The following is a 23,507-nucleotide window of genomic DNA, read 5'->3' as shown; positions in this document are numbered from 1 at the left end:
GATGCTATAAAGTTCAAAACAGATTAGAATATCTTCTTTTGGAACTTCTTGGCCGAGTTCAACGGAAGGATTAAGGATTTATTGGCATAAGAGGTAGTTAGAGCTGTTGTGGATGGGGCCGTTATGCTGGGGCCCCAGTTGCTTCTGCTGAGTTTTTGGCGATGGTGAACAGCGCCTCCTGGTCTCCAAGGAATACGCTGGCCAGCTTCACTTCCCACTTCACCAAGGCCGAATGGAGGTGGTTGGGTTCGGGTGGTCATGTCCATGTGATATGTGTGAAAACAGGGTTGTCGCCACACCAAGGACATGCATCTACGTATAGTGATAGGTGAGGCGATGGAGTTTGTGGAGATTAGGGTGTTTGAGGATCTGAACTCGCCGGAGAAGGCAAGGAAAAGTGTTTCCAAGAAAAAGTGTTTCTAGGCGTGTGGCGTAGTGGACGGACAGGGCGTGGACCTGAGGACGAGGAGGCCCCGCTGGGTGAGAATAATCCTGAGCTGTAGGGCATCAGCCGCGATGTTTCCACCTGAGCCCTCCGAAAGCATCCACAAACTCTGATAAGGCCCATCAGGTGTTCTGACGCCACCTCGCCTTCCCTTTACAACTGGCCCTGAAGCAACCTGTCTACCCAGTGCCCTAAGCGTCGGCACTGGGTGCTTCGAGGCGTCTGACACTTTCGCCGTGCATTTTTAATCCCGCGGCACTAATGACGCATATGAGCTTTACAGGTATCAGTACTGAAGCTTGTATTCTGAACACGCTGAGCGTATGAGGAACGGTGCTTGTTGATACGCCATCCTTGAGCGTAATCGAAATTTCTCGGTTGGCCGCCACTGTTTCAACAATTCCATAAGGCTGCAAAGCTTCTCACAATACTGCGGTGTTCCATATAGTGTGGAAGCCAATAGACTTACCTTGATGTGTTTCGTGTCTGGGTCGAATAGCGTGAATTTATATCATTTGACAAGAAACTACACTTACACATGTGCCTAATTTCATGCTTCCAAATGTACAGAGTTTCACGAAGGTCCAAACCTGTGCCCAAGTGCGGCTCAGAAGTTCCGAGTTCGGCACGGACAGCCCTACAGGCCAGCATACGCAAGAAATTGACAGAACAATCATGAGACGTGGCGCGAGAAAGCTGCGATAGCGGTTGTGTCTATACTCGATGGTTATTTCGATGTGTTTACCCCAATTTGACTGTAAGCCGAAGCTTCAGACACTGAACAGAATTTTTTCTTCTGTGGGTGAAGGCAGGATGGGGAGGTAGGTAGTGCTTCTTTCACTTCCCAAGGTTTCACACAGACAAGTGCCAGTGGGGCTGTACCCCCGTAAAACGGTACTGAACGCATTACCGGTTGCAAGTCGAGGGAGTACAAACTTGTACTAGTCTATTACAATTTGACATCGGAAGACCTCGGCCAATGGAAACGAGCGCTTTTTATTGTGCTGTTTTCAGTTGTCACCAGAATCTAAAGCAGAAAATCATTAGCGAGCCATGAAATCTAGCCAAAGCAAAGCGAAATTAATTGGCGCAACTTCCAGGCATTGAGATGCGGCAAAAGAGAAGAGCAACACCTTAAATGCACATCCTGCTCACGCAGTTCGTCACCTCAGACCACGGTGTAAGAAATATTTCTTACACCGTGCCTCAGACTATCTGAGTCTTAATTTTTCCCCCTCCTTTTCTTTAATTCTGCATTTCTTCTCACACTTCTGCTACCTACTGTTTTGAACTAGGACGTTTCTTGTATCCACCCGTTGTAATGGGGCTGCCAGCGCTACATAATCTGCATGATCATCAGTGGGTTTGTACACCGTTGAGAGAAACGAATCGTATGTCACCAACCCACCTATCTATGTGCCCTTGCGTGCTTCGCTAAAAGGTTGAAATAGTGACGACGCATTCAAGGAACCTAGCTTTGATTCTCAAGTGACCACAAAAGAAGTCTGTGAGAACGAATCTCCGGGCGGCAGCAGTATAGCTGCGAAGACACTAGGGGCAGCCAAAAAAAAAAAAGAGGTCGAAGCTTAGCCCCGGCAAGTTTATGGCTTGGGCGCAGCATGCTTGCAGGAGAAGAAAGCGACAGTGTGTATTTTTTATTTCTTTATTTTCCTCGTTCTTAAAAACCGTTTTATTTTGATTTTCGTCAGTTATCCTCTTCCAGTTTTCATTCATTTCACTTTTTTTTACCTTTCCACCTTACGCCTACCTCTATTTTCCTCGAAATCGCCCGTATGATTTTCCTTTGCATTCACGACCAAACCCTGGCCAGTCGCACGGCGCGAGCATGTGCCATGTCAGCAGTGGTCAAGAAGAAGAAGAATAAGAAGAAGCGGTCATTGAGAATCACCATATTTTCATATGGTGAAGAAGCAGAAGAATCACCCACCGTGGTATGTGCCATTCCTTCAGAGGCAACGACAACGTCCGTCCGCCCGCTTCTGCAGCACAACCATCTCTTTCCACGAGGTGTAAGGACACCGGCACCTTTCTCGCTTTATTCGCAGCCGTTTATATTCGTCGGCAACTTAGGACCCCCCCGTCTTGTTCTCGTTTCCCGAAAGCTAACCCTACTCCAGACAGTACGTTACCCTAACTTGACGTCGTTAAGATATATGTTACCCCCTGGTAACTTGCCACGCCTCCGATCACATATTGTGCGCTGCATGCCCAGCGTTGCCACGAATGATTAATCTCAGAGATGTGCACCGTGGCTCCTTGCAGGTGAAGCTCAAGGCGACGGCTTTCGAAGTTAGCGCGGCAGCTTCTTCTGGAGTTCGGGCGTTCGCGTTCCTCCCACGTTCCCTGGCAGATCCTGAACGCACAGCGCAGGTTAGAAAACGGCGCTCCAGTTTCCGATAAGCCACTGCAGGCTCATTCCTTGAACCGTGATTTTCGTCTGGCTTTTCCGCCTCGTGCAGAAACGGACGCTATGAAAGTTTTTTTTTAACGATGTAGTGGCTGTCTTCTTGTTTCGGAGCTAAAATGAATGCGGTACCTCTCAGAAAATGCTTCCGACCACTTCAGATTAATGTCAATGAGCGTGCCATATTTTTTGTGCAGTGCAGTAGAAATGCCCTTCTACACTAATGCTGTGGTGACAGGGCCCTCGCCAGGCAAGGAACATCTGCCTTTTGCCCTATTATCCAAGACCAAATTGTGTCTGAGAGAAGGCTCCAAGTAAATAAAAATCAATAGTGCAGCCTAGCTGTTTATTCCGCATAGATAGAGAACACATTTCAATGAACGCTGTGTCGTTCATTTGTTCAACTGTGTCCAAGTTTCATGTTGTGAATTGTCTACGAGCTTCCAGTTGGACTTTACGGATCGCTAATTTATTTTTAATTTGCCTCCACCTTTTGCTGTGCGTCTAGACAGCTTCTGCACGCCACCTATAAACTTTCGCGCCCAGGCCATCATGCCCAAACCAAGCACAAGCCTCGGCCACAGCGGGAAGCATCGGCAGTCCAGTGGGACGGAGGACGCCACCGCCAAGTCCCCTCTGCCGGGCCGCACGCCTTCGCGGATCACCACGACCTCCAAGGTGGCGGACGGGAAGCCTACGGTTGCCGACAAAGCCCGCAAGAAGACGGGTTCGGAAGAGGCCGCTGGCCGGCACCCGGGCGAATCCGCTGCATCACCGGCAACGAGGACCCCAGCCAGAGGACATGAACGGCGCCACGGTCCGGGCGAGTCAGTCCCGCGGGACGTGGCGCGACCAGCAGCGGCAGATCATCCGGCTTTACCGTCAGCCGCAACTGCTGGTTCAAAGCCCAAGGTGGGCTCTTCCTCATTTTATTGTGAAATATATCATTAGAGGTCACATTCAATGAAAAAGCCGCCGTCCGTCCATCCGTGTCACGAAAACGAAGCTGGTCCACCTATCCACCGGGTTGCCGGCAAACTGCCCACCAAATGGCAGGTGGAAGCGAAATTAATTCAGATTAATTCATTGCAGATGCCACCTTTCCACCGTGTCACTGCGTATCAGCTTACTGTTCGAGAGATAGCCTCTCGAAGAACCGTCTGTGCAGAGATCAGCCTCACGGGAGCTCGGGAAGAGCTGCCATAGTTCTCACAAGCCCCACCGGCGACCGAGTTTGAAACAGCCACCTGCCGGGGCAGTGGTGCATCGCTTAACCTCTGCACCAGTGCGCTAGTAGTGGTGTGAGGACACCGTCCGATCCGTGAATCTATAAACTGAGTAGGACTACTTGCGCAGGAAAGATGTCTATAATGCTATCACATTGCGCCCTTGTGGTTTAAGCGCCGACCAAATTTTTTCCTTCATAAGCTACCGCTTGATGTGCCATGTTTAAATATTAGCCGCCCACAACCTGATTTCATTGTGGGTTTGCCTTCACCTAAGTGAACAAGAAGCACCAAAGTAGGTTGTGCTGGGCACTTGTTCTAACTGCTAACATTTATGGGTCAGAGTGTAAATCACTTTAATTTCATTTCATTTTATTTATTGAAGCCTTAAGGCCCGTGGGCATTACATAAGGCGGCATTACATTTCTTACGCTGGATGCGATTTTGGGCGAAGCTCACGACGACAAAAAGTTGGGTAGCGCAAATGGAACGTTCACAACAGAGGACAAGACGGGACAGGCTTCTTATGCGTACAATTTGCGCCAAGGATGGAGAGACGGTGTGGGTAACTGGTTTGTAGCATTGTCTCTCTCATTTGGAGTGAACCTTGTTATGCGATAGCATACAACCCTCACCGCGATAAAAACCCGGCGTCGTCCATAAAAATAGGATTGGCTAGCCGCCAATGGCGTCAACAGAAAGCAGAAATCCCATTGGCTGGAGGAACATGACGTCATCAGGCCGGCAGTGAATTACCGGAAATGAACGGAAGTGACATCAATAGACAAGGAATGCCCATTTGGTTCGAGGGAAGGCAGGTCACCAGACCGGCACTGACATCTTCAGAGCAGGTTGGTCTGCGTGAAACTTCCCCTGCCAACCGTGGCAGGTTTTGTACGGGAATAAGACATACCTGCTTCTTGAAAGCCCCGCCAGTCACTTGCGGCAAAATCATCCACAGCTTTGAGTGCTGTCGTATTGCCCCACATTATGGGATTAGGCGTCCCTATGTATCCTTTTATAAGCCGCTTGCACATATGAACATTTCCCCATGGTCCTCATTTCTGAACCGACAACAAGCTCCGGACAGCTGCGCGATGGCGTTATGGGTTCTATTCAGTGGAGGACCCGGTGTCGGGTTCAGCGGAGAACCAGGTTTTGTTGCCGGATTTTTTATGTTTTATCGAGTCCTTTCTTGCTTTATATTTGCTGTTTTCGCTACAAAAAAATTAATATCAGTGAGGCAGAGTCGTGTCTGCATTTCATTCTTTCGGCCGTGTCTGTTTGCGGTGATTTCTGACTATGAAGCGAAACCATCTATCCCAGTTAAACATCCTCAAGTTCGATGCTGTTGCCTTTTAGAGCCAAGCTTAGTGATCCGCGCACGAGAGATTATAAACCTGCCACTCATATAAAGCGATGCCTTCAACCGTATTTTCAGTTTATAAGCAAATACCGAAAGCTCTTACATCTTGACGCACATTTTTTCAGGTGACAAGTCCGAAAACTAGCGGAAAGCACGGGCATGGAGAAAAGCGCCACCAACAGTATCGACACTCGACCAAGCTAGAGCCCGCCGCAAAGTCCCCGCTTAGTTCTCCAAAGCCCACGACTGGCACCCGCAAGGACCTTTCAGCCGCAGATGCCACCGCAAAGTCCCATCCGATCGAAACCTCGCTAACGCCGATGGCAGGCGGCGAAGCCCCCGAATGTCTCTCGATCCCTAGATCTGAAGCAATACCCTCGTCCGGTGGCGCATCTACCATTCCCAACGTACGTTCCGCAACCTCTGGAGGCCGTTCGACCTTCAACGGCGCTGGAAGGTTCTCTCCAGAGAGCAAGGCACTCAAGCCAATCGCAGGCAATGAAACGCTCGATGGCCTTTCGCCCATTACCTCGGCAGCGGTGTCCCCGGTGGGATCTCCAGTTCCCACTGCAGCCTGCGAGGGCCGATCGGCACCCAGTGCTCCGGAGAGTTTCCCTCCAGATATCATGGGTATGATGCATATGACAGACACTGAAGCGGCAGACGCCCATTTACCCATTATATCGGTCGTGGTGTCTCCAGCTGGTGGCTCTTCTCCGGTCCCCACAGTAATCCCCAAGGGTGCCGCTGTGTCCAGTACAGGTGGAAGGTCCCTGATGGCCAAGGCAGACCCCGAAGCACCGGATGACCTTTCGCCCATTACCTCAGCCACCGGAGCCAGAGAGGACCTTGCTGACGCCAATACTTCCGCGAATGTCCGTCCTGACGACAAGCCTTCGACGCTCCCTGCAGTCACTGAGCCACACGAAGACCTTCCACCTATTTCCTCCGGAGCGGTTTCTCCGCTCCGCGGCGCGCCATCGGTCCTCACCGTAGCCGGCAAGAGCCTTTCGGGCAGTAACGCTGCAGCAGAGTTCGCTGCCGGTGGCGAATCTGTGATGACCGCGGCAGGATTGGATACACGTGATGGTTTTCCTCCACTTACCTCGGCCGCGGTATCCCCGCTCGGTGGCGCATCTCCGATCCCCGCCGCTGCCTGCGAGGTCCTTTCGGCAACCGATGCTGTCGCTGGCGTTCAGCAGCAAACGAGTGCAGTGGATGCCACTGGCCAACACGAGTACGATGAATCGCTGGGTGCAGCAGCGCCCTCTACAAGGGCCTCAGCTGGAGAACAAATGCACAAGCAGCTTGAATCCAGCGCAACCTCTCCACAGCGAGCGACGGCCATAAACAGCGCGAGGGTGAGTGTAAATTCGCCGCCGAGAGTCGTCCCTGCCGTCGAGCCGGATAAGGTAACCATTTCGCTTGATTAGACACGGCTAGGCTTCTTTCGGCTGAAGTTATTGTCTGGGAGGCACAGGTGGAAGGTTAGCTGAATTAACGACCAAATTATGGTGACAACATGGCAGCCGGTGCCAAATCTACTCTTAAGTATCTATGAACGAAGTGTAGATATTTTACTCCGCAATGCGGATCGTGTACGTATAGATGTGGGCATATAGTTGTGATGGCAATAATAAAGCACAACTCACTCAAGGATTTGTTCAGTTTCGTGTTGCGGAAAAAAGCATTAAATTCCTCTTATGGAGTACGGACACCATATTTTTGGTTGCATGTTTTTTTTTTTCATTGCAAGAATGCATGAGGCAGTAGTCTGCATAGATCGGCACGTGATATTCGCCTACGATAATGTACATTATTGTGCGTTTTTATATTGAATGTTTTCAAATATTTTCCCTCCTCAACAGCTAGCTAGTTTCCGGTGAAACTGCACACAGAGCTTGCGTATTAAATTAACTTCTGTATCGTAGCAAGTTTTACAACGGTACTTACTTAGTTGAGCCGTGCATGATGCGAAAACGTAATCGTCGCTGAAGGGCGATAGTGGCGCCGTCTGTTTTCTGCAGTGGAAACCGTCACGACAAGGCGCCGAGGTGAGCGTTGCAAACAATATCCTTTGAATTGTAAAGACTCGTTAAATCAGTTATGATATATGTTTCTGCTCAGTTAGCCCAAATGTTGAAAGTGCTACAATTGAAACGGACGCAAATGCCGTAGCGGCATATTGAAAGGGACCGCGCATCTTGCAACGCTCGCCTCGGACCCTTGTCGTTGGCTTTCCACTGCCGGAAACAGATGGCGCCACCATCGCCCATCAGCGAAAAACCTTTTTCCGTGTTTTGGATCACCGATCTCTACGCAGACGATTACGTTTTCGCATGTAGTACGGCTGAACCGAGTAAGTACCGTTCTCAAACTTTCTACGAAACAAAAGTTACCATAATACGCAAGCTCTGTGTACAGTTTCACCGCAAACGAGGGAGCGGTTGAGGCGGGAAATTTTTTGAAAATATTCACAATAAAAACGCACAATACTGTATAAATTCTATAATGTATAATTATAGTAATGTACAATTTTTGTGACGAAAAAGTTTAGTATAGGTTATGTGATGCATGAAAAAAAGTCGTATAAACGCTGCATCGTTGCTTTATTTCAGTACAGCGCTGATGCCAACCTGCTTCGGAACTGCAGTGTCAGCGAAAGAAGACGCTGCGAATATACCTTTTTCTCATGCCTTCTGTAACCTGTACTAAACTTCGACGTCGCTGCCGTCGTTCGGAAGTTAAAACCGAAACAGTTTGAGAGAAATTTAGTGTCTTCATGCTTCAGACATCAGAACAAAAGAAGGTACGCAACCAAAATTTTGTGTCTATAGACACTCCTTCATTTTATTCAAGGCAAAAAATAGTTGAGTAATCTGTAGTGTATTGACAAACCACATAAGCGTATCTTCGTGTAGAACTGCAGGGTAACCCGACAACGACATAAAACCACCATGTGAATACAGACTAACGCACCGGAATAGGCATAATCGGCGTTAGGCGAAGCAGGGGTTTCACTCTGTCATCCTTATGATTCGCCCCTTAGAGATTTCGCCCATCATAAATATTTTGTTTTGCTTGCGTCGCTTATTTTAGCAGGTCTGCTTAAACTTCCGTCATCACCGCAGGGTCACTTCGCTCGAAAGGAGCCCGACAGGCGCTAGACCGGATGTTAACGCTATGGCGTTAAATGCCCCGTTACCCAGAATATCCGGCGTTGGCGTTGCCGCCTTTTTGACCCAAAAATCACGAGCATAACGCTGGCAGGTGGTGCCCAGAGAGCAACCGAGGAGGCAGGTGGGCCACCTAGGTCGCGTGACCTTGTGGCGTCATCACAACCTGCCCACCAGATAGCGAACTGTCCACCGTGGCATGCGGCAGTTAAGTTAATGATTGGTCTCTCGGGAAGAGCAACCTGGCCTGCACAAGGCCCACCCCCGGGAGCACCTGCCATCGCAGGGCAGAGGCGCATTAACCCCTGCGCCACTGTGACAGGAGCGATATGAGGACTCCCAGGGACATATGAATGTAAAGAATGACCAGTTGCGCATGTATGGGAATTAACCCATTACGCTAATGCGTCATCCCCTTAAGGCGGAACTTAAGTGATTGGTCGCTCGGGAAGAGCAACTTGGGCTATGCAAGGCCAACTGCTGGGAGCACCTGCCATCTCAGGGCAGAGGCGCATTAACCCCTGCGCCACTGTGACAGGAGCGATATGAGGACTACCAGGGACATATGAATGTAAAGAATGACCAGTTGCGCATGTATGGGAATTAACCCATTACGCTATTGCGTCATCCCCTTAAGGCGGAACTTAAGTGATTGGTCGCTCGGGAAGAGCAACTTGGGCTATGCAAGGCCAACTGCTGGGAGCACCTGCCATCTCAGGGCAGAGGCGCATTAACCCCTGCGCCACTGTGACAGGAGCGATATGAGGACTACCAGGGACATATGAATGTAAAGAATGACCAGTTGCGCATGTATGGGAATTAACCCATTACGCTATTGCGTCATCCCCTTAAGGCGGAACTTAAGTGATTCGTCGCTCGGGAAGAGCAACTTGGGCTATGCAAGGCCAACTGTTGGGAGCACCTGCCATCTCAGGGCAGAGGCGCATTAACCCCTGCGCCACTGTGACAGGAGCGATATGAGGACTACCAGGGACATATGAATGTAAAGAATGACCAGTTGCGCATGTATGGGAATTAACCCATTACGCTATTGCGTCATCCCCTTAAGGCGGAACTTAAGTGATTGGTCGCTCGGGAAGAGCAACTTGGGCTATGCAAGGCCAACTGCTGGGAGCACCTGCCATCTCAGGGCAGAGGCGCATTAACCCCTGCGCCACTGTGACAGGAGCGATATGAGGACTACCAGGGACATATGAATGTAAAGAATGACCAGTTGCGCATGTATGGGAATTAACCCATTACGCTATTGCGTCATCCCCTTAAGGCGGAACTTAAGTGATTGGTCGCTCGGGAAGAGCAACTTGGGCTATGCAAGGCCAACTGCTGGGAGCACCTGCCATCTCAGGGCAGAGGCGCATTAACCCCTGCGCCACTGTGACAGGAGCGATATGAGGACTACCAGGGACATATGAATGTAAAGAATGACCAGTTGCGCATGTATGGGAATTAACCCATTACGCTATTGCGTCATCCCCTTAAGGCGGAACTTAAGTGATTCGTCGCTCGGGAAGAGCAACTTGGGCTATGCAAGGCCAACTGCTGGGAGCACCTGCCATCTCAGGGCAGAGGCGCATTAACCCCTGCGCCACTGTGACAGGAGCGATATGAGGACTCCCAGGGACATATGAATGTAAAGAATGACCAGTTGCGCATGTATGGGAATTAACCCATTACGCTATTGCGTCATCCCCTTAAGGCGGAACTTAAGTGATTCGTCGCTCGGGAAGAGCAACTTGGGCTATGCAAGGCCAACTGTTGGGAGCACCTGCCATCTCAGGGCAGAGGCGCATTAACCCCTGCGCCACTGTGACAGGAGCGATATGAGGACTACCAGGGACATATGAATGTAAAGAATGACCAGTTGCGCATGTATGGGAATTAACCCATTACGCTATTGCGTCATCCCCTTAAGGCGGAACTTAAGTGATTGGTCGCTCGGGAAGAGCAACTTGGGCTATGCAAGGCCAACTGCTGGGAGCACCTGCCATCTCAGGGCAGAGGCGCATTAACCCCTGCGCCACTGTGACAGGAGCGATATGAGGACTCCCAGGGACATATGAATGTAAAGAATGACCAGTTGCGCATGTATGGGAATTAACCCATTACGCTATTGCGTCATCCCCTTAAGGCGGAACTTAAGTGATTCGTCGCTCGGGAAGAGCAACTTGGGCTATGCAAGGCCAACTGTTGGGAGCACCTGCCATCTCAGGGCAGAGGCGCATTAACCCCTGCGCCACTGTGACAGGAGCGATATGAGGACTACCAGGGACATATGAATGTAAAGAATGACCAGTTGCGCATGTATGGGAATTAACCCATTACGCTATTGCGTCATCCCCTTAAGGCGGAACTTAAGTGATTGGTCGCTCGGGAAGAGCAACTTGGGCTATGCAAGGCCAACTGCTGGGAGCACCTGCCATCTCAGGGCAGAGGCGCATTAACCCCTGCGCCACTGTGACAGGAGCGATATGAGGACTACCAGGGACATATGAATGTAAAGAATGACCAGTTGCGCATGTATGGGAATTAACCCATTACGCTATTGCGTCATCCCCTTAAGGCGGAACTTAAGTGATTGGTCGCTCGGGAAGAGCAACTTGGGCTATGCAAGGCCAACTGTTGGGAGCACCTGCCATCTCAGGGCAGAGGCGCATTAACCCCTGCGCCACTGTGACAGGAGCGATATGAGGACTACCAGGGACATATGAATGTAAAGAATGACCAGTTGCGCATGTATGGGAATTAACCCATTACGCTATTGCGTCATCCCCTTAAGGCGGAACTTAAGTGATTGGTCGCTCGGGAAGAGCAACTTGGGCTATGCAAGGCCAACTGCTGGGAGCACCTGCCATCTCAGGGCAGAGGCGCATTACTTAACCCCTGTACCGCGGTGCCAGGAGCGATATGAAGGATTCGTGAATATAAAGTAGAGAATTACCTTATGCATATACGGGAATTACCCATTGACTATCGCCTCACTGCCTCAAGGCGGAGCTTAAGTGCGCCCTACAAATTATTTTTCGTTGTTTGTTCGGGTTTTCATTACTGCCTGAAGCCGTCTGTAGTTTTTGGTTGTCGTTCTCTCATTGAAGGTTGCCTCTGTACCATGCTGCTCTTATTTCGTTGCCAGAAAGTTTAAAGGCTGAATTTCAAACTCTCAACCCATCGTCGCGAGCCAAACGCATTCTCCACGCGCGCAGAACTGACGTCGTTCAATTCCCGTTCCCAGGACGAAAACCGTTCCCCCGACAGCGGTGCCAAGGAGGCAGCCTCACCGGCCTCCGGGAAACAGAAGATTGCGGACGTGTTCGACTCATTCTCCGGTCTCGAGAAAATTGTGAGTAGGGTGGGCTACTCACTGTTCCCAAAAGGCTACTCAGGCTACTCACTAGTCGAAGAACTCACATTTCAACACGCGATAACTTGCTGTCAGCAACGAATGAAACGCGAACAAGAAAACTGAGGAAGCAACACAAATACTCCAACATATTAGCTCCTCGACAGCCATTATAATCGAGGTTGTGGCCGCCGCGATGGATCAGTGGTTATGGTGCGTGGCTTCTGACCAGGAAGTCTCGGATTCGATCCCGGCCGCTGTGGTCGTATTCCTATGGAGGCGAAATTCTAGAGGCCCGTGTACTGTGCGATGTCAGTGCGCGTTAAAGAATCCTCGGTGGTCGAGATGTCCGGAACCCTCCACTACGGCGTCCCTCATAGCCTGAGTCGCTTTGGGTTGTTAAAATCCCCATAAAGCATAAACCAAGCGAGGTTGATTGAGTCTTCGCGCTTTCGAAATGGCATTGCTCTCCGCTAGTACAGAGCTTCCCCTGCCTAAGAATTTATTTTTCCGTTCGTGTCTCAGTTGTCTTGTATACGTTTCATTTCTTGCTGATAGCCGCCGCGATGGCTCAGCGGTTATGGTGCTCGGCTGCTGACGCAAAAGACGCGGTTCGATCCTGGCCGCGGCGGGAGAATTTCTTTGGATACTGTGCGATATCAGTGCACGTTAAAGAACCCCAGGTGGTCGAGATGTCCGGAGCCCTTCACTATGGCGTCTCTCATAGCCTGAGTCGCTTTGGGACGTTAAACCCCATAAACCAAACCAAACCATTTCTTGCTGATATACGCATGAAACACTGACGCGTGTTTGCATGTCGCTCATGAACAGAAAGCGCGAGCGAGAAAAGTGACGTCATAGCCGGGGAGCCATATAGCTGTCGGTAGTGCGACCGCTGCGTGTCTATGCTAGCATTAAAAATAACTAGAGCGCACAGGATGACGTCATTGTAGAGGGGATATAAAGCTTGCACCTTACCAGGCTTCAACACGGTCAACGAAAATATCTGGGGTTGGCGGAGAAGTGCCGACCTTTCAGCGTGCAAACAGTGACGAGAGGAGAGGGCAAGGCGCGAAGACGCTGAAAGTCAAAATTCGACTACAGGTAGCCCAGTTTCTACAAACCGCATCAAAAAACAAAAGTCTTGCTGGAGGAAATTTGTGAGGCGGCGTCCTTCAACATTACAGGCATACCGCAAATTTATTAGGGCTTCTTTAAGAGCCCCTTTAAATTTATTGCAAGTTTTCTCAAATGATGCGTTAGACATTATAATACATGGATCGCCACCTTCTAGTCGCCTACGGCAGCTCAATAATTTTTAATTCATTTTCTTCTCTCATGCTCTTTTACTTGCGGTTTCATCAATTGAACGATGGCTCTGACGCGTACTTCATACTTAGGTCGCTTGAGGCGCGAAAAAACCTGCAATATAAACGCGGCAACTGATCACTAACTAGTCGTGATTGGTTAGTGGGTAACTAGTCATGATTTGTTAATGACTGACTAGTCTGGACTAATTAGTTGATGACTAGTAAATGAGTAGTCATGACTAATTCGTTTATGACTGGTTAATTACTAGTTCGATAGTCATGACTTGTGACTAGTTATGACTATATTTATAACTCACTTCAGATGTAACGGACGGACACAGTCATGGCCGAGAGTATGAGCCATTAATTTCGCCTTAAAAATGACCGCAGCTGGCGCAAGGCAGGGCTAATTAGGGGAGACTGGAAGCGGCCTGTGTCCTGCGGTGGACGTAGTTAGGTTGATAATGGTTATGAGGATCTTGAAACTTGGAAAAAAAAACTACCTAGGCCTCAAATAATTTAACAAGGACAAAAAGAGACGAGGAGGGACTGGCGCCATGCAAATATTTTCCAAGTTTCAAGATGCAAAACCAACTAGCCCGTCGACATGCCTTACTGGGTTATGAGGATGATCACCCGAGTTGGCCAGAATGTAATCAAGGCGATAAGTACTGGGGTCGTCAGTGGACACCGGTGTAGGATTTCGGGTAAACAGTCGTGCTTCGTTAGTTTCACCCCGGTTAATATGGACTATTCGTATTTAACGATTTTAGTGGGGACCAAACTTTTTCACAGCTTTCACGTCTCGTTAATATGGAGGCTCGCTGTCTGCACAATGGAGTAGGTGAAAATAGACCCAGGTATTTTTTCGGCGTTAATGTGTACAGCAACGAGAACAGAATCTCCACTGCCCCAACCAGATGCACCCTTTCTTGTACTCTGAGCGCAGGACACCAGCGAAAGTGCTAAAGTAAAATGCAATAAGTGAAAGCACTTTTTTGTGGACAAGGTGCCTAGTCGACGCGCCTTACCGTTGGCTGTATTGCATGAGGGGTTGTAATACAAATATTTATGCAGCTTGCGCTCTGTAGAAAGCCGTATATTCAGCCCTATCAACTGACTAAGTGCAGATATGTAATGGCTGTTCGTGGGATGTGTACGGTTGTGAAGGGGATATGTCATTTCAGTGCTAAGACTGATAGGTTTTACAAGCTGCACCGCGATTTACTAAATACTGTTACGTAGCCGTTGGGGCTCGTAACCGAAGGGCTTTTAATGGGGGGTCGACCTGGACGGCACCGGAGAGCAAGCCAAGGGCGCAGCACCCAGAGGAGGCCGAGAACAAGCTTCTTCCTCTTTCACTTGCCGGTGCACAAGACTTGCGAAGAGCAGCCGCTGGGCGGCTGCTGGTGGAAACGCGCCAATATAATGGGTACCTATAGATCTCGAGATTTCGTTAAAATTCTATTTAACTGCCAACCACTTCGCATGAAAGTAGACATGAGTCGCAGTGCTTTTCTGAAATATTTTTTTTCTTCACGATTCTTTATCATGGATTACTTGCTCTTTGGGTAGTTTTGCTGTGGACGACTGTTCTTGGCATTTTTTCGCTTTATTTTTGCTGGTACAACTTGTCCAATATGCGCGAAATATTTTCCACCTCGTGTCCACTTAATAAATGGAAACAGCTTTTACTCATCATAGTTGCAAAAGACATCTGTGCGAATGTTTATTTCGTGAGCGCAGTAGTTTCTTGAAACCACAGATACGATAGGATAAGATATACTTTATTTGCTCTATTGTACAAGTTATTACGGTCGACTGAGATCGGCGCCCCTATTCCAGGGTACCGTTGAGCTTGGCTGCTCGCTGGGCATGGATGACCAGTTCTTTCTGGAGGACCGGGTTGCCGCTGGAGAGCAAACTCTCCCACTTTTTCGCATTCGGATTTTGTATTCTATGGAAAGCCTAGTTTCTTTGCATTCCCATGTGATACGATATAGGGTGGCTTTGGCCCCACACCATGGGCATATGTCCCTGTATTTATCCGGGTACATTTTGCTTAGTATATGTAAGTTCGCAAAGGTTCCCGTTTGCAGTTGCCGCCAGTACACTGCTTCTTGTTGATTTAAAAGGTTTTTGGGGGGAGGATACTTTACCCTCATTCCTCTGCAACAATTCAATATCTCCGATTACTCCGGGACTACCCGCGAGAACTCCTCAGGGGCCGCGTGTTCAAGCTACTTCGTCGGCCCTCTGGTTGGCCTCTATAGAAAAAGCTGATGATGATTGTTTTTTATTGCGCAAAGGGCGTCTGCTGCCAAAGAGGGCCATGGCGCAGGGTATCTTCGTTTACTAAAGGTGCGGTCAAAGACCAATGTACCAAGCATTCCACCCTGCTTAAGCCGAGCACCAGGCCAGGGGGAGATTCCATTGTGTCACCGGTGGTTAACCGGCCGCACTGGGGATCGAACCCTGCACCTCCCGAATACGATGCGGATGCTCAAACCACTGAGCCACCGCTGCGGTATATATATAAAAAACCATTTCCAGTGTTGCTGCTCTGCCCCTTCAACAGAATTTTTTTTTCTCTTCTCAGGCGAGAACTCCGAGCCCGGTGCGCGAGTCCTTTACGGTAAAGAAAAAGTTTACCCTGACCAAAGTTGAAATCGGCGTCACGTGTCTCGGAGTCTGCGCCATCCTCTCCTTCGCATACTTCCTTGTACTCGTCTCAAGACAGCATCGGAGCGAATACAGACTGTGCAGCACTGAAGACTGCCGCCGCCATGCTGCGCTTCTTACCGCACGCATCAACTGGACTCTGGATCCCTGCGAAGACTTCGAGGCGTTTGTCTGTTCCGCCTGGGAGCCCTCCAAGAATCACCGCGACCTGGGTTCTGCCGTCTTGGACGACCTCCGGTTCACATGGTTTGACCGCTTCCCGGACACTCTGGCCACGGGTTCGCTTAAGTTATCCGCCGGACAAAAGCCGCTGGCCATGTACAAGATGTGCCACGACAGCTACCCTTACAACCAGTCGCAGGTGGCGTTGGTCCACACCATGCTGCACCAGATTGGGTTAAGCTGGCCCGAACTACCCGAGGACCTGCAACCTCCGCTTGGCCTGCTCGTCGGCCTCAGTTACCAATGGCAGTGGCCACTCTGGATCACCGTAAACATGCTGCAGCCAACTCCCTCTGGAAGACGGCGCTTATTGATCAGGCAAAGCCATATCTTGCCAATTATGTTGAATCACCACAGGTTAACCTCCTCTCACTACATCGATTACTGGAAGCAGTTCCTTGTCCTACTCTACCCCGACAGCGCCAGTCGACCATCGGTAGACGAAAACGTCGTCAACGAGATCCGCTCCATGGAATCAGACGTGATAACAACGCTGATTGCCGCGGCCAAGTCCTCGGTGTTACGGCCTGCGGCATTCTCCTTCAGCGAGATCGGTTCCCACGTAATCAATGCTTCTGCCACCGAATGGGCCGACGATTTTCAGTATGGTATGCTGCTCCACCCAATGCTCACCACGGAGGACAAGATTCTTAGTAACGATGTCTCCTTCCTACAGACAGTCGCCACGCTGATGACGAAGTACGGAAAGCAGAAGCTGAACAGACATGTATCGTGGCTCATTGTGCAGTACTTTGGTATTTGCACTGACTACTCCCTCCTCGTGAGCTACACTGGCAGCAAGGAGAGAGCCACATTGTATCTTCCCATCTACTGCGCTTCCCATGTGGAAAGCTCCTTCAAGGTCCTCATTTCCGCACTAGCTTATTTTGCCCGCTTCTCGGCGCGAGACCGAGAGACCATCGACAGCGGCTTCGACAGCCTTGTCCTGTCGGCCGTTGAGCGGGTCAACACCTCTAGTTGGATGGACGACGAGAGCAAGTCGCACGCGAGTCGGAAACTCGCATCCGTGAAGAAGGCTCTTTGGCCCGCGGAGTCCCTTCTCAGTGACGACGTGCTGCGAAGGCTTTTCGCAGGCTTTCCGCAGGAGGAGCCGTCGTACGCTCACTACTGGATCAAGACGCGCCAGGCCGCTGGCCGGGTTAAAAGAACTCCAGATTACGACGAGGCTTTGATGCTGCCGGGCAACAACTATCCGTACTACGCCGGCTACGAAGACTTCACCAACTCTGTGGAGCTGGCGCTCGGCGCTGCCACGGCACCGGCATTCTACAGCAACGGTACCAGGGCCATGCTGTACGGCGGCATGTTCTTCCTGATGGCCATGCAAATGGTCAAGGCCATAGACAGCTCAGGCATCAGGTTTGCATACAACGGTACCGCGATCGAGGATACCACCATTTCCGCGGATGCGATGCGAGAGTTTAAGGCTAGGGCCGAGTGCCACCACGGCGGGAACAACGAGAGCGTCTTCCCCGAGGTACCAGCCGTGGAGGTAGCCTACGCTGCGCTCAAGGAGTCGCACCTCGGGGGTGAGGACGGGCCCTTGGGGCTTAGTGAACACCTGACGGAGGACAGAGTCTTCTTCATGACGCTCTGCTACCTGACATGCGCGCGTCCTGGTTACGAGAGCCTCATCGCGGCGGACTGCAACAAGATCGTCCGGAATTCCGCAACGTTCGCCCGTGTATACAGCTGTCCCAAAGGATCGAAGATGAACCCGGAACAGAAATGTTCGTTTTTTCCTTGATTTAACCTGCTGTGATATTCGCTGTGGACCATTTCACTTTGTGGAACACTTCACTATGCGTAAGATATATTTTGTGGTCTTGAAGTGGGATTTAAGCGCCTAACCAATAATGACTCATTAGTAGATGTATAGAATATTGGCGCTGCATTTGAGTGTGCTGTGCAACTCTTTTCAGGCGCCCCTTTGCTTATAACGTTCGCGCAGGTTTCTGACATTAATTATTTTTGTTCGCATTACGCAATGGCAAGTGTATCTGTTCTGTGCATATGTTCTTGGCATATTTTTCTCACTATTCGTTTAACCTGCTGTGATATTTGCCGCGAACCATTTATCTTAGTGGAACACGTTAGTATGTGTAAGCTATATTTTTCGTTTCTCAAGCAGAATTCAAGCTTAACATAGCCAGTAACGACTCATTAGTGCGTCTTATTTGCGCTGTGGATATAGAGACTACTGACGTTACATGTAATCGTGCTATGCAGAACTATTTTCAGGCACCCATTTCCATGGAACTTTTGTGCAGGCTTCTCAGAATATTTATTTTTCGTTCACACTATGCAACGGCAAGTGTGTATGTTGTGTGTATTGTTCTCGGCATGATTTTGTCACTAATCGGTTTTCGCGTATGTGCTTGTCGTCTACTGGAGCGAACATGAAACTCACGACAATCTTTGCTAGTACGTTTGAACAGATGAGACAGTGTTTGACACGAGATTACCTGTTGATGTTACGCGAAACATTTCTCCCTGTGGACAATTGTAGGACTTAAAGGTGGATTTGCATATCTGTTGGCCAGCTTCGTTTGCATGAAGCTAGCTAAGAGTATATTGTCACCTTCTAAGACCGCTACACGTCTATTGCGTTTAAGCATCACTTTGTGTGCTCACTGAATACCATGCATCTGTGATGAGCACTGCATTGTTGTTTGTTTTGCCTTTTGTGACTAGCAATGTTATGTGGACCATACATCGTGGTCTAGTGGCTTTGTGTCGCATTTATTGTTCCACTGTGCCAGGAAAGTAAGGAAACCTGTCTACTGCTCAATTGCCATATGTGCATCCTGGCTTCAGGAGTACTTTTCCGAGCGGCAAGGGTGAAAATAGGGGTATACAGGAATGTTGTGAACTCGTCAACGTATCAGTTTACATTAAAATTAGGCCCATCTGTCTTGTTCAGTTCAGTATTTGTGGAGCGGGCACTAAATCGCTCCAGCTTTCACTCGCTGCTACCTCTTTGATGTATGCACGTTGCCATCACGTTGACATAGTTGCTGTGCATAGTTTCATAGCGAGGCTGAGCAACGGACCTACGCAACAGGGATACGGTACTGTGTACCTGTATACGAGGCGCTTCGGGGAAGACTTTCAAAACTTTTCAAAAATAGGATTCTTCGGGTAAATTTTGGCTCTTGTGGCATATTATTAACTGTGTTGGCGGACATCACAAAACCGACGAATTGCCTTAAGTAGAAAGCTGGTTAACTAATTTTTAATAATTAATTTTAACTAGTAGAGTTAGGCTGATAATTGCAATTAGAGGTTTGTAGCCACTCTTAGGCAATAACAATATCAGTTTTTAGAATCATGAAAACGCGATTAGCCTCGCCGCTGTGGCTCGACAAACCTTGGCTGCATCATGTGAAAATACGGGCTTTTTCGAAAAGCTTGCAGGCAAAGCAATCCCTGCAGTGCACGTACTATCGGGGACAAAAGACTTGTAGTCCACGCGGCGGGAGCCGGAGCAACGGAAAACTATAGTGAGTGGGAAATTTTATAGTTCCGCAAAGTTGCTGGTTCTCCTGGCAACAATAGCCGACACGCGCCATTTTCCTTCGAGGCCGCCGGACCGGCGCCGTCGGAACAGCAAGAGACCGCTGCCGTCGGCTTGAAACTAGTTTTAAGTTCAGCAAAACGAACTAATTTCTGTTCAGGACAGTACCAGAAGTTATCGTGTGGTGAGCGGAAAGTGAGAAGGTGTGTTGGTGAAGCCGCGAAAATTGCAAGGACCCTACACTCGTACGCCCTCATTTCGATCCCCTCGTATTCTACCTCGAGTGGTGTTAACAAGTGACTGTCTGTGAAAAGCAAAAAAGGCCGTGTGGCCTGCCGGTAAACCGGTTTAGCCTGCCTTTGAAAACAAAGACTTGCAATGAACTTTCTATTTACATATATAAAAGACATTGGACATCTCGATAAGCTTTAAATTCACTTGGACGTTACCTTCATGCATTCTTCATGCAGTGAGCTTCGTCAGCCCATTTGTCGGGCTATGCACTCCATCATTCCATAGGTTACATCAATACTCGCCATTGCATCCTTAGTACCCATTTCATGGCCGCATTTTATCTTCTTTTTTTACCTCTTCCGCGCTGCTCTCCTTCTGTCTTTATCTCCCAAATTCCCCTCGCTACGCAGTGTAGCATGCCAGCGATATTGAAACGCAGGCTAAGTTCTCTGTATTTCATTAAAGAGCCTCTCTCTCTCTAAACAAAGAGAATGTGTAGCATATAAGTGAACAAGCTTAGATTACCTCGTACAAGCGGGTGTTCTTTGATGCCACGAACAGGCTGAAAGAAAGGAACTGCCGCTGAAGGCGTGTATTCCGCCCGCGCGCTTGGAAGGGATATGGCGACGCGAAGTCACGTGACCCGCATCAGCCAGTCGGCGCGCCGGCGGAACGCGGAAAAGGAATGCGATACTCTAAAAATTTTCCATTGATTCTATGGACGGACGGACGGACGGACGGACGGACGGGCGGGCGGGCGGGCGGGCGGGCGGGCGGGCGGGCGGATGGATGGATGGATGGATGGATGGATGGATGGATGGATGGATGGATGGATGGATGGATGGGTGGGTGGGTGGGTGGATGGGTGGGTGGGTGGGTGGGTGGGTGGGTGGGTGGATGGATGGATGGATGGATGGATGGATGGATGGATGGATGGATGGGTGGATGGGTGGGTGGATGGGTGGGTGGATGGGTGGGTGGATGGGTGGGTGGATGGGTGGGTGGATGGGTGGGTGGGTGGATGGGTGGATGGGTGGATGGGTGGGTGGATGGATGGATGGATGGATGGATGGATGGATGGATGGATGGATGGATGGATCGGAGCGCCCCCTTTGAAACGGCAAATTGCAGCGCCGCGCCATCCCCTTGCGGATCCGCGCAAAGCATGATGGGGGAAAGGAGCGATCGCCGCCTGCGTCGTCTGCTGTCAAGCGAGTTGCTGTCTTGTGCCGCCGTGTTCAGGCATTGAGCGTCTTTTCGTGCGCGTTGTTGGTGCCTCTTAGCAAAATGTTGCAGCGTACTGCTGTGGTGGTTATCTGTGGTCTTTCTGCAATTATGCGGGGATTTTTTTAGACATTCGACATATCTGCAGAGGAGAATCGCGGTGGCGGTCAAAAGTGCTGCGTGCCCGGCTGTAGTCACAACACGAGAAAGGACATCAACATTTCATACCACGTATTCCCCAAGGACAAGAAGCTGAAGCTAGAATGGGTGCGCAGGATAAATCGGCAAGGCTCGCAAGGGCGATTTACCCTGTGGAAGCCTTCGAAACACCACCAGATATGTGGTACGCATTTCAACATTAGAGGGCGCAAGGGATACATGGATCGTCTCCCCACGATCTTTTCACACCGAGTGTATGCGGAACTGACGCATGCTGTGATTACGGGTAAAACTATCGCTTCGAGAGAGGACGGTTGTCTGCTGCTAATGCTTGCCCAACTTTCCCCTTTCATCGTATATAACATGCATATGAGCGTGATATTACGCAACATCACATCACACGCCGAAGCGGCGGCTGAAGCGTTGGCGGCAAAACTTCGCCCTCCTCTTGCGCGGACACTTATGCGCGTCGGAAAAGGCATACTATTGCATTCCGAATAAATGGCAGCAACGTTGCACGCATATGCAGTTGCTGCTAAACTTGAAACAACACGAGCCCGAACGATCAGTGTAAGACCAAGCTTGCACTTCGAAAGCCAAAGACTCCACGGAAGGCTCCTTATACTCGCCCCTACTGTTTACCCGCAGGCTACACGGCCTTTTCTGCTTTCCACAGCCAGTCACTTGTAAACACCATTCCAGGTAGAAGACAAGGGAATCAAAACGAGGGCGTGCGAGTGTAGGCGCCTTGCAATTTTAGCGGCTTCACCAACACACCTTCTCACTTTCCGCTCACCACACGATAACTTCTGGTACTGTCCTGAACAGAAATTAGTTCCTGTTTTGCTGAACTTAAAACTTGTTTCAAACCGACGGCAGCGGTCTCTTGCTGTTCCGACGGCGCCGGTCCGGTGGCCTGGAAGGAAAATGGCGCCTGCCGGCTATTGTTGCCAGCAGAACCAGCACCTTTGCGGTACTCTAAAATTTTCCACCGACTCTAGTTTTCCGTTGCTCCGGCTCCCGCCGCGTGGAGTATAAGGCTTTCGTCCCCGATAGCACGTGCACTGGAGGGATTCCTTTGCCTGCATACCTTTCGAAAGAGCCTGTATTTTGACACGATTCAACCAAGGTTTGTCGAGCTACAGCGGCGAGGATAATCGCGTTTTCAGAATTCTAAGAACCGTTATTGTTATTCCTAACGAGTGGCTACAAATCTCTAATTGCAACTATGCGCCTTACTCTAATAGTTTTAGTTAGCCAGCTTACTACTTACGACAGTTCACCGTTTTTCTGATGTCCGCCAACACAGGTAATACTATGCTACAAGAGCCAAATTCTTACCCAAATAAGCACTTTTTTTGAAAATCTTCCCCGAAGCGCCTCGCATAGAGGTACGCAGTACCGTATCCCTGTTGCGTAGGTCCGTCGCTCAGCCTCGCTATGAAACGATGCACAGTAACTATGACAACGTGATGACAACTTGCATACATCAAAGAGGTAGCCGCGAGTGAAAGCTGGATTGATTTAGTGCCCGGTCCAAAAATACTGAACTGAAAAAGACAGATGAACCTAATTTTAATGTAAACTGATACGTTGACTAGTTCACAACGTTTCTGTATACCATTGTTTTCACCCTTGCCGTGCGGGAAAGTACTCCTGAAGCCAGGATGCACATATGACAATTGAGCAGTAGCTAGGTTCCCTTACTTTCCTGGCACAGTGGCACAACAAATGCGACACAAGGCCACTAGGCCACGATGTATGGTCCACATAATCTTGCTAGGCCCAAAAGGCAAAACAAACAATGCAGTGTTCATCACATATGCATGGTATGCAGCGAGCACACAAAGTGATGCTTAAACGCTATAGACGCGTTGCAGCCTTAAAAGGTGACAATATACTCTTAGCTAGCATCACGCAACAGACATGCGAAGCCACCTTTAAGTCCTACGCCCGTCCACAGGGAGAAGTGTTTCGCATAACATCAACATGTCGTCTTGTGTCAAACACTGTCTCACATTTTCAAACGTACTGGCAAAGCTTGTCGCTTAGTTTCATGTTCGCTCCAATGGACGACGAGCACATACACGAAAAACGATTAGTGACAAAAGCATGCCAAGTGCATATGCACATAACAGATAC

At 49.6% G+C, this 23,507-nt stretch overlaps 1 protein-coding gene across 1 annotated transcript; it reads left to right on the top strand.

Annotated features, from left to right (window-relative positions):
• Nucleotides 1-336: 336 nt before the first annotated feature.
• On the top strand, nt 337-17,978 carry LOC149332977 (uncharacterized). Its single transcript, XM_089557604.1, has 6 exons — nt 337-387; nt 2,417-2,473; nt 3,417-3,782; nt 5,588-6,874; nt 11,889-11,996; nt 15,906-17,978. The coding sequence occupies exons 1-6, from the start codon at nt 337-339 to the stop codon at nt 17,976-17,978; spliced, it is 3,942 nt and encodes a 1,313-aa protein (XP_089413730.1).
• Nucleotides 17,979-23,507: the final 5,529 nt, after the last annotated feature.

Source organism: Amblyomma mixtum, chromosome 8 (assembly GCF_055824585.1).
Source record: "Amblyomma mixtum isolate Tamu chromosome 8, ASM5582458v1, whole genome shotgun sequence".
Lineage (NCBI taxonomy): Eukaryota > Metazoa > Arthropoda > Arachnida > Ixodida > Ixodidae > Amblyomma > Amblyomma mixtum.
Note: the sequence above shows the minus strand (reverse complement) of the source record. Positions and strands in the feature narration are given on the sequence as shown.

Excerpts from the sequence above, each read along its gene's own strand:
- LOC149332977 (XM_089557604.1), top strand. The coding sequence starts at position 337 with ATGGAGTTTGTGGAGATTAGGGTGTTTGAGGATCTGAACTCGCCGGAG. Across the intron at positions 388-2,416 it reads ATCTGAACTCGCCGGAGAAG|AGGCAACGACAACGTCCGTC; the intron begins GCAAGGAAAAGT and ends CCATTCCTTCAG. Across the intron at positions 2,474-3,416 it reads CAACCATCTCTTTCCACGAG|GCCATCATGCCCAAACCAAG; the intron begins GTGTAAGGACAC and ends TTTCGCGCCCAG.